The following is a 12,013-nucleotide window of genomic DNA, read 5'->3' as shown; positions in this document are numbered from 1 at the left end:
GGGCAAGTCACACTCTCTCAGCCTCAGAGGAAGGCAATGGCAAACCTTCTCTGAACAAATTTTGCCAACCCCCCCCCCCACCCACCCATGATTGGTTTGCCTTAGGGTCACCGTAGGTCGGAAACAATCTGAAGGCATATGACAACAACAACAAGTGCTGTAGTGCCATCTTACGGATTCCTGGTATTTGTAGTTTTACACCGTCTTTCGCCTTCTCTGCCAAAGACGCACTGGTGTCCCACTAAACTACAAATCTTTGTAATTCTGTAGGATGGAGCCATGGCAGTTAAAGTGGTGCCAAACTGCATTTTTTCTACAGTATACCAAGCCTGGTGTAGTGGTTTGAGCGTTGGACTAAGACTCCGGAGACCAGGGTTCAAATCCTCACTCGAGCATATAAACCAACAACACTCAATAACCATGGGCAAGTCACACACTCTAAGCCTCAGAGGATGGCAATGGCAAACCCCCTCTGAAGAAACCTGTCAAGACCCTTAGGTTCCCTGCAAGTCAAAAATGACAGCAACAACAGATGGACCCTAGAGGGGCGTGAATTCCTTTTGATAGCCTTCTTTTTGTGAAGTCCTGCCGTCCCAGCCTCCAATTCTCCCTTGTCCTGGGAGCCCACCTGTGCCATGGCTGATGCTGCTACTGTGAGAGAGGTGTATAGTGAACACTTATTTACTAGCATGATTTAAACATGTTAGTAGGGGTAGGTTGTGTAGGAGAGGGCATTTCAGCAGTTCACTGGTCAGAAGTGTTGCTTGTTACCTAGCTGCTGAAATTTCCTCTTGTACATAGTCATTAAAGGTGCAGGAGACACCTCCAGTTCACACTCTGGCAACGCTATGGGCTTTTAGGATTGGGGAAAGGCTTTAAGATCTCATTGCCTCTTTTCAAGGTAACAAAACACCCTCTTCTTTTCCTCTCTTTTCTATCCTTCCCTGGTCTTGCTGCTTCTTTTGGTCTTGTTCAGAATTTTGTTTTCTTGCTCCTCTTAAGTTCCCAGGTTCCATTTCCTGCTGACAAACCGCCTTGGTCAAGTACCTCAAAGAAGTGGGAATGTGAAGATATTTTGTTTTCTGTTTTCTTCAGCTTTACCTGGAATAACATAGCCCATGGCCAGTCTTCAGAATTCATATTCAAAGATAGTCTTCAGAAGTTTGTTTTCACCTGCCTTTTATAGTTGTGGAACTCGGCCATTAATCTTTCCAGGAAGGTGTTAGGCACAGATAGCGCACTGTGATCTTGGGCAAGGTTAAAATGCCAGTCAGCGCAGTGTTGTGGACTTGTGACGGCATACATGTTTTTCCTTTCTCCTACGTATGTTAAAGAAAACAAAAATGTGAAGAGCAAAACTGACAATGTCTTTAAGGAGAAAGTTTACTGCACCAAAAGTCTCCCTATTTTCAGTATACAAAGTTTGTTGTTGCATTACTTCAAGTAATTTCTGACTTAGGTATGGCAACCGTAAGGCAAAACCTATCACAGTGTTTTCTAGGGCTGAGAGTGTGTGACTCACCCAAGGTTACCCAGTGGGTTTTTCCATGGTTGAGTGGGGAATCGAGCTCTGATCTCCAGAGTCAGTTGGTATGTATAAAAGGTACTCCTCCAATAAATGCTGCTAGTAAGAGATGACACTTTTTAAATCATGTTTGAATCATGCTAGTAAATAAGTGTTTACAGTACTGTACTTGGTACGCTTTACGACACTTTTTTGTATGCTTTTCTGTACTTGATACACAGGAAGCAGCTTTATAATAAAAGTGGCAATACCTGAAACTCTTGCTTTGCCTAATTAGTTGTCCTGACTTCCAGGACTTGGATTTTTCTGCAACAAAAATATGACATTGTACTCCATACAGCTTCATGTACACAAAAACACTATTATGTATTTGTTAATTGCATTTCTAAACTAGCTTACATGAAAACGTTTCTCTTCTTTACTGTTGATCTTATCAGAATTGTCATTCTCAAAATCAGTTATTTGAAGTTATCTGGCTGCTTCTCTTATCCTTTTCAGTAACTCACTATGAATGTATTTTCAGAGGCTGGCTGCACTCTACCTTTTTTTCTTTTTCTTTTGGTGATATGCTTCCTATCAATTCATTGTAACATAACTGGTATAAAGTTGTTGGATAATTGAGGTCATGTTTTTCAAATTGGCCGGGGTTTTGGACAAACCTGAAATTCATCAGATATTCTTGAAAACAGCAGTTTCAGGCACATTTAAAAGGAAAGTAAAATAGCAAAATAGTTAAATGTTGTAGTTCAGGATCCCCAGCTTATATCTACAAAGAATTTACATAGTTCACTTCAGTCATTCTTGGAAGACACGAGTCAGCAGGGTGTGTCTGCCAAGTTGGTCAGTAGTTGATGATTCCAAGTCACAGGATTACCCTTCCTCCTTCCAATCAAAGACAATTTCATTTCCAGTTCAGTGACAGTGAGAGTTCAGTGATGTAGGAGTCCTAATAGACCACAAGTTGAACATGAGTCAACAGTGTGATGCGGCAGCTAAAAAGGCCAATGCGATTCTAGACTCCACCAATAGAAGTATAGTGTTTAGATCAAGAGAAGTAATAGTGCCCCTCTATTCTGTTTTAGTCAGGCCTCACCTGGAATACTATGTCCAGTTCTAGGCACCACAATTCAAAAAGGATGTTGACAAGGTGGAGTGTGTCTAGAGGAGAGCAACTAAAATGGTGAAGGGTCTGGAAACCATGCCTTATGAGGAGAGACTTAGGTGGTGTACAGACTGCCCCTTTGGGGCAGCCTGCACCCACCCCTTTCCCTGATGGATTGGGGCCTTAGCTGCCACAGCGGCAGCCCCAGAGACCCCGATCTGCCGCTTTTCCTGGCCTCGGGGAAGCGGCAAAAGGCTGCTTCCCCGCAGCCTAGAAAGGGGTGACCTTGGGGCTTCATGCCCCAAGGACACCCCAACAGTGGCGGGGAGAGAGAGAAAGGGGCCGCTTGGCCCTTTTCTCTCTGTATTGCTGGCGCAGCCATTTATAGGCCGCATCAACGATACGCCACAAGCGCCCTTCAGCGGCGACAAGATGTAGTGGCCACGCCGTGCCGTGGCCGTTACGTCAAAATGGCGGTGCCCATGTGAACAGGATGCCGCCATTTTGTATGTACTCCGTACGTACTAGGGTTGCGGGTGTCTAAAAGAGACACCCCCAGGCAACCCTAGTACATACAAAATGAATGAATGAATGAATGAGACTTTATTTATATACCGCCGTTCCTTCAATCACAGCGGTTTACAACATAGTAAAATACAAATTGTAACAGCAACAATCCCCCCATATTAAAACAGTACAATACATTATTAAAAACCATCATTCAATCATAATAATTAAAACCAGTAAAAAACAGTAAACATTCAATAAAAACATTCACAAAACACAGGAGAAGATAACAAAAATGGCCCATCTGGACAGGGCCGCTGGGAGCTGGGTATGTTTAGCCTGGAGAAGAGAAAATTAAGCGGTGATATAATAACCCTGTTTAAGTATTTGAAGGTGTGTCATACTGAGGGAAGGAGCAAGCTTGTTTTCTGCTGCTTCAGAAAATTGGACCCAGACCAGTGGATTCAAACTACAGGAAAAGAGATTCCTCCTCAACATTAGGAGGAACTTCCTGTCAGTAAAAGCTGTTCGACAGTGGAACACACTCCCTCGGAGTGTAGTGGAGTCTGCCTCCTTGAAGGTCTTTAAACAGGGGCTGGATGGCCATCTGTTGGGAGTACTTTGAGTGAGAGTTCCTGCATGGCAGGGGATTGGACTGGATGGCCCTTGCACTCTCTTCCAACTCTAATTCTATAATTTCTTTATATGTTAGTGTCTTCTTTAAAATTAAGTATAACTTTGATTTTAGATTTGATTTCTCTTTTATCTATTCCATTTTCCAAAGTTGGTTTGTATTGTGTTACTAATTATTTTTTTAAATTATGCATTCCTCAAAAGTACATTTCCCCTAAAAAGTTTCTATCCTGTATTGCTTCTTTCATAAGCAGAGTACAACGTAAGTCTCAAATACATAATAATGTGACCTGATGCAGATTTTATAGTTTCTCTTACAACTTTAATGCAGTATTAAATACATCATTAGATTTTACTTTATTGTACATCTTGAAATAATCTTTGCCACATCACGTCAAAACATTGTTCATAACTACTTTTCTGATGAATAAGAGTGAATGGAATTGTGATACCTGATCACTCTGAAATAATGTTGTTGTTTTTTAAAGTAGTTATAACTTTAAGATTCTAGAAATTTGAATAACTGACTTGACAGTTCTTCTCCTTGGCTTTTATTTTTAATCAAACCAAAGCCATTATACACTTTTTAAAAATTAGGTCATCTGACATGAAAACAGACATAAGCAAAGCTAGTCAATTTTAAAGTTATTTGGTACCAAGTAGGCAACAGGCCAATTCCTCAAGCATCAGCAGCATCTTATGATAATGTATTAATACATATGGTAGTTGGGAAACAATACATCTGTTGTGCAAATCTGGTTGTTTCTGCTCAAATTTAAGTTCTGGCCATTGTTTGTTCACTACATTATTTTTGGAAACAATCAGCTCAAGAACCTGCTGCATTTTTTTAGGAGATTGTCTTGGGGTGGGCATAGGGTGCTGGTTGAAAATGATATTCCAGATATCATCTTGGACAATCTTCCGAAGGTACTATGTCATTAGAGAACACTTGGAAATACAGTCGCCCCTCCATTTTCACGGGAGTTTCAACCGTCATCCACAGTGGCTTCTCCTTTTTTATTGCAGATAGTGTCTTTTTTGGATTTCTCCCTGGCAATGTCCTTTGCCATAGTCCAGAGCTCTTCTTGCTCCTGGTCAATTAGGCACAATAGTGCAAATTTATTTTTTATATTATTTAAAAATTTGCACAGAGATGTTCTTCAAGTTGTATTTCGACCTGAGAGTTGGTTTACTGTTCTTCTTTAGCTTTACTCTTGTTTTTTATATTAGTACTTAATGGTCTGTGTCACAATCTGCTCTTGGTCTGGTTTTTACAGAGCAAATGGAACATCTCCATCTTCTGCTTCCAATTATGTAGTCTATTTGATTTCTACATTGGCTCTCATGTGATGTCCTTGTATACAGTCACCTCTTCAGTTGCTTGAAGAATGTGTTTGTGATGAACAAATTATTAATGCCACCCCATTTTTTTTGAAGTTTTCATCTCCTGACTGTATAATTGTCTCACTTAGAATGTCCCATTCCTGTCCATTTTAGCTTGCTCACTCCCTAGCAGCAGGACTACTATTGTCAGTACACCCTCTTGTCTCAGGGAAGCACACAAACCAACCACCCTGGAAAAGTAGTGACATGGTAGAACCATTAATGGGTACTAACGCTATAAGCCAAACCACTGAAATAAAGCAAGCAGTTGATACAAAGCATCAAAAATCTGTTGACTGTTTTCAGTTTTCAAACTAGTTTTTCAAGAAATGAATTAACACTGCATTTTAGGAGGTTTGGGTTAACAACAATCAGGGAATGATGCATGGCAAAACTATGTAGGACCTAACCACTGAGCTTGCCTTATTCTCTCAATACTGGGCCATGATGACCAACTGTTGAAAATGCCTTCTTTATGGTAATAGTGAAGATGTTGTGAAATAATTTTCTGACTCCACTCTTTTCTCCAGTGAATCAAGTGACAACAAAGGAATATGTTTTATCAAACTACTACTGCTCTTTAGTATTTCTTAAGCAATGTAGTCCCAAATAGTATATTTTCAGGACTGTTTTTTCCTTTACTTCCATCTTCACAAGAATATATGTTTAACAATCGTCTAACTATTTGGAAAATAGTTAGTACTAGTACTTCTTCACTCTGTCCCACAAGAAGAGAACACAGATCCGGAGTCTCCAGAGTCCTAATCCAACATTCACACACTGCACCACAGCGGCTCTGTAATTATTCTATTCTGCTTGAATCATTTTAGCTCTATATGCTTGCCTCACCTAATATAATGCATTGTTTTGCATAGGCACAAGAGAAGAAAACTCATAGCAGTTAAAACTTTAGAATGGACAGTTACTTCAGAGCAGCAGTCTCCGACTTAGACAAGCTACTTGATGAATTTGAACAAAGTACAGGTTCGTTTATTCCTTATGCTCTAATTTTGTGTTTGTAAGCTGCAAAAGTAAATAAAATCTATTGCTGTACAGCATAGCATTGGTATTGCATGGTACTTTACAGATTTACATATGCCACATCAGTGTGCCCCTGCTCCCAAAAGAGTTACAATCCAAAACTGAAAGAAGAGAAGAATGTGGGCAAAAATTAGCATTTTATTAACAAATGTTCTTTGTGTATTGAAGACATAGATGACTGTTTGTATGATGTGTGGAGCTAACTAATTTAATTTTGATCTTTTATTTAGATGAACCTGAAAACAGCAAAAACGCAAATCCACATGATTCTAAGCACCATTCACTTTCTTCAGAGTTAGATTACCAAAAGCCAAAAGTTTTGAAACCAAAAGTGCAAGAAAAGGTTAGTTGTACTACATCAGATGAACTGTCATTGTCTACCCAGACTGCAAATGTGGCAAACCTTGAGCAACTGAACTCTGAACAGAATGAGAAAAATGTCACAGGGTTAGATCTTCTTTCTATGGTGGATGGTGGTTCTTCAGATAAAAACCAGTCTTCTTGCCTGGGACGATACAGTATACCTGTCTGTGACCTTGTCAGTGACACAGGTAATTTGAGCCATGCAAAAAATAATTTGGAGTGCATTCATAATTTGCAGCCAGATGACTCCCAAGGTAACCTTTCTCTCACTGGCTTTGATTTAGCATCAGTACCTGCCACTGCTACTAATCTGTCTGCTAATTCTATTACTGATTCTGGTATGCCACAACATATTGATGGAAATACAGCACCGTGCAGCGCAGAATGTAATACATCTGAAAAACAAGATGAACTGGTACTAACTACAAGCAGCCCTGCTCAAGCAAATATGATAGAATCTGGAGAGGTTCAAGAAAAGACAGAAATGTGGAATGACAGTGAAGTATCTGGCCAGACAGAACAGGTTATAATCCCAGCTTTAATAACTCAAATATCTTCAACTATACATAGTTCCAAAGATGAACTAACATTTGAAAAACTGCCTTGTGAGCCATTAGAGGATGAAAATAGTGCAAAGAATCAAATGACACAAGAGCATAATGGCAAACTGGCTACTTCAGAAGAGAATATGATTGAATCTTTAATTTCTAACTTACCAAAGATGTATCAGTCAAGTGAAAACAGTTTGTTATTATCTAAAGAAGAGAATTTATGTGACTCATCACTTCAAACTGAGAATGTGCCAGGGTTAGATCAAACCCATAGCACTGCAGAAAAATGTTGCAGTCCAGAACAGAATACCAATACAACTTTAAACATGGTTTCAACACCAGAGAACTCTGAAGACATACAGACATCACTGTCCTGTCTTCCACTTGCTGTTTCTATATGTGGGTCATTAGTTACAAATGATGACACTGATGGAAGGACTGCTCAGGATGAAGCAACAGCAGTCTTTAGTGATATAACTATGCAAACAGAAAGTCATAAAAATGTCCTTTCTGAAGGAGAATTGCCTTATAGAACAGAACCACCTGAACAGGATAAGAATCAAAAGGAAACGAGACAGTGCTGGCCAGGAATACATTCTTATACAGATAGAGAGAAGGAAGGTTTTGATAAAATTATTAGTGAATGTCAGCCTTTCCAGCACCCAAACTCTGTTGCCACTTGCAGTTCTCCACCTGCAAATACTGAAAAATGCAGCAGTGTTCTGTCCACTGACATTGAAGGCAGAAGTTTAGTTGATCTAGCGATAGAAGAAGACATTATTGGAGGTGATATACTAGTAAGTGATGCTGAACTTGATGCCTTTTTGTCTGAGCATTGCCGTGAAACAGAGCATTCAAAGCCCCTTAAAGAGGATACTGATGATGGATTATTGCAATCTGATGTCATTAATGATAATTTAATAGATATGGACAAAATGAACATTGGCAGCAATAATTTGCAAGCAGAAATTTGCAAGATAGAAGCTTGTACTGATAACAACTATATATTATCCAGTTCTGAATCTACTTTAGGTATTTTGGCAGAAAAAAGTCCACAGTGGAAAAATTTAAAGTGTGGACAAAAGAACACAATGGAAAAATGCAAAGAGACTGCAGAGCATGTAAGTGAAACTGGAAGTGAAGTTTCAGACCAACAGATGGCACACAGTGGAGGTGCAAGGCCAAAGCAGTTGTTAAACCATCCACCAAAAGCTAACTTCAGTTCTGAGTTTAGTAGTCCAAATACACTTGGGAATGAATCCCAGGTGTTAAATTCCACAGTTCCAAATACCTCTTTCTCAGATGCTAAAATTTGTCTTGATTCAAGCAATAGATGTAACAATACTGATACACAAAGCTGCTTAGAAGACGAAGGAAGTAGTGTCTTATCTGTGATCTCAGAACCGGTTACAGCAGTAGAACAAGCTGTAGTCCTTGGGCAGAAGCAGCCATCCTGGATTCCTGACTCAGAAGCACCAAATTGCATGCATTGTCAAGCCAAATTTACATTTACAAGAAGAAGACACCACTGTCGTGCTTGTGGAAAAGTAAGTAATAGAAATTATTTTTAAAATTATCTATACTAGTGTTATAGTATGTGGGGATTGTGTTAAAGGCAAATTGAATATAATCTTCACTGGAAAGATGCATTTTAAAAAAAAAACTTTTAAAATGTAAACTTCTTTTTTTCCAGAATTCCTTTCTCCACTTGAAATTGGTTTTATTTGATTTTGGTTTATTTGGTTTTACTTCACATATAAACAAGCAACAATAAATATAATTAAGTATATGCTTATTCAAAACACTATCCATGTGATGAAATTCTTCAGCTCTTTAATTATTGATGAAATGTTATGTTGATTCTAGAAGGAAAGGGACTTAATCTGTGTAGTAGATAATAATTAAGATTTCCATACAATCTTGTGAAGAGGATAGTGGAATGATTATCAAATATAAAAGTTACTGACTAGTGTCTTTTTGAAACTAGGCCTCCAGGTTGTTATGGGAGTGGAGGGAGGGCCATGTTTCTCCAAGTGCAGGATAGTCTACCCTGCATAAAAAAGTGTAAATTGGTTTTCATTTTTTTAGTTTCTCTTTGGAAAATCCAGGAAGACCATGGATGCTAAAGAGAGGAAACTTTTTTCCAACTGTATCAAAATGGACCAGAGATCTAAAAATGAAGAGTACTGTGGTTTAGTCCTGCATTTTAACCTTTTTCTTATTTTTTTTTCTTTAGTGGAGTTTCCATAGAATCATAAAGTTGGAAGAGACCACAAGGGCCATCCAATCCAATCCCCTGCCGTGCAGGAAATCTCAGTCATTAAAAAACATATAAAACATATAGAACAATACATCTTAGCAGTTCATCACATACATCCATAAATCTCACTCTTGTTCATCTATATCAAACTTTCTCCCTTTATCAGCTAAAACTTTTTTTCTATGTTTATAGTTTCCCTGATATCCTTTGTTGCATTTTGTATACCTCTGTACCTCCACTTAGTTCATAATTAAACAATTCTTACATACGACCTTTCTTGTATATCTCTTTAGTATGTTTATATTCCTACATATAACAACTTTCTTCCTAATTTGTAGACTAGGGACATCTTCTATCCATTTTAACCTTTTTCTTAGACCTAGAAATCATTTCCTATGCTGAAATTGTAGGTATATGAAAGGTGGTGTGGAATTTGATAATGAGTGGGCACTCTGTACTTGCTTCAGGCAGTAATATTTGTAGAAACTGAGCCTAGTTAAGCTCTGATTCAAAATAATCCCTAAAACAGAATAAGGAATTTGTGTGTGTGTGAGAGAGAGAGATCCAGGATCACATTTTGTGAAGATAGAGTTTCAGGGCTGAATCCTAGCAGTATATGGTGCAAATGTTATCTGTTGCACAATAGAGATGTGGGAGTAAATGGGGGGAAGAGATACTAAAAATTCTATTGCTTATCATCCTATGTCCTTATCCATCACCCAGCTGTTTTTATAAGCACCTGGCCTGGCTTCTGTACTGAATGAAAAGGGGACACCCCCACCTTTCGGGCACAGACATCAAATGACTTAGCTGAAGAAGGACCAAGTCCATAGTTTCTTTTTCCCTGATCTGACAGCTTGCTTTGGCTCCAGCAAAAAAGTGATTTGTGGGAGGAGGACATAGCACTGAGGGGAAGATTGCTTGGAGGAAAGATGGTTAGCTGGATAGGAACCTGCTGTGCATCGTTCCCCATATCCTGCCCTAGAAAGTTGAGGATTGTCTAGGTATCCCTAGTCTGTACCTGCTCCAGGCAGTAATATTTGTAGAAACATAGCCTTGCTGTCTGCCTTTGGCCAACTTCCAGGAAAGAAGATGGAAAGGAAGAATTTTTAAAAAGTTGTTTAAAAATGTATTCTTCTTTCCACCTTGATGATCCCATTGTGGTGACCCTACTTCTAACTGCCACTTGCAACAAACTCACATCAACAACTCCACATCTTTCTACGGTTGTGTTGCCATCTGGATCTGATTCATCTCAGATCTGTATAAGGATGTTCTTTTTATAAATGCTGGTCTTTTTGGCTTTTAGGCTTTAACCTTGTTAGAACACTGGTGTTGTAGGCAGCCATTTGGTAGGTGTGAGTATATTGAACTATTAATATAAATTTACTTAGTATCATTTAATATTTTTATGATGTTTAATTTTATTTAAGCGATTATTAAACCAACTAATCTTTTTGCAATACACAATCCACCCTTACAAAGGCACAATCTTTAGCTCTCAGACTCTTCCCCTCTATCTTCATCTACATCAGGGATGGGTAAATTTGGGAGGCTGGGGGCTGCATTACCCCACCCCCCAGGAAATCGAGGACACACCCCACTGCAAAAACAAAAGAAATGTTCCCAAATGTCCTTCATTGCCCTGTAGGGTTTATAGAAGGCATTTTTGGTCATGTTTTTGAGTCCCAGTCCTGAGAAAAGAGCAGGATACAAATAAATATAACAATAACACTAATAATAACAACAACAACAATATTTTTGCACCCCTGTGCCATTTTAGGCCCCAGAGAGACCTTCTTTCAAATAGGAAGTAGCCTCCCCCAAATGGGGGGAGCCCTGAAAACGATAAGAATGGCTCTGAGGGCCACGCACTTTGCCCCCCCCCATCATCTAAACCTTAATTGTGCCTGATTCTTATCCTCCTCACTTTCCTCATGTCTTTATTATAGTGCTTCCCACTCTTACTCTTATCTACTAGTCATCATCTACTGTATATGCAAATTTGCTGTGTCTCTCTCTGTGTTATGGGCCTTCAAGTCATTTCTGACTTATGGCAACTCTAAGGTGAACTTATCATGGGGTTTTCTTGCCAAGATTTGTTCAGAGGGGGTTTGACATTGCCTTCCCCAAAGGCAGAGAGCATGTAACTTGCCCAAGGTCACCCAGTAGGTTTCATGACTGACTGCGAATGGAAGCCTGGTCTCCAGAGCCATAGTCCAACACTCAAACTGCTACACCATACAGGCTCACAAATTTTCTATGACTTTCGCTCAATTTTTATGCATTCTTCCATTCAGACTTACTATCTGACATAGTACAATACAATATCAAATACAATGTAACTTACTGTAGGTATCATCATATCCACCAGGTGGCTCAGGTTGGCTACTACAGTATCTCCACAGCTTTCTGTGTTTAGTCTGGAAATTATGGCTGATCAAAGGTCACCTTGTGAGCTTTCATGGCTAAATGGAAATTTGAACCCAGGTGATTGAGTCATTGTCCACCACTGAATATGATATATCACAATGATTGAGACTAGTTCAGAGACTGAAACAAGGCAACAACACTTGAGTTTCTGTTTTTTCCTGCTGGGTTTCTTTCCTTCCTTCCTTAAAAAAGGTCAGGTTTATTAGTAACAAATA

General features: G+C 39.2%; 2 protein-coding genes across 5 annotated transcripts in view; both read left to right on the top strand.

Annotated features, from left to right (window-relative positions):
• FAM151B (family with sequence similarity 151 member B) overlaps window positions 1-12,013 on the top strand; it is a 102,793-nt gene that overhangs the window by 34,629 nt on the left and 56,151 nt on the right. The window lies entirely within an intron of this gene.
• ZFYVE16 (zinc finger FYVE-type containing 16) overlaps window positions 6,027-12,013 on the top strand; it is a 36,006-nt gene continuing 30,019 nt past the window's right edge. The window contains exons 1-2 of the mRNA XM_042449625.1: window positions 6,027-6,134; window positions 6,422-8,652. Coding sequence (XP_042305559.1) covers window positions 6,065-6,134; window positions 6,422-8,652 — 2,301 coding nt within the window. The 5' untranslated portion in view covers window positions 6,027-6,064. The remainder of the gene's footprint in view (window positions 6,135-6,421; window positions 8,653-12,013) is intronic.

This window comes from Sceloporus undulatus, chromosome 2 (assembly GCF_019175285.1).
Source record: "Sceloporus undulatus isolate JIND9_A2432 ecotype Alabama chromosome 2, SceUnd_v1.1, whole genome shotgun sequence".
In the NCBI taxonomy this organism is placed as follows: Eukaryota; Metazoa; Chordata; class Lepidosauria; order Squamata; family Phrynosomatidae; genus Sceloporus; species Sceloporus undulatus.
This window is presented reverse-complemented; position numbering and strand designations above follow the sequence as displayed.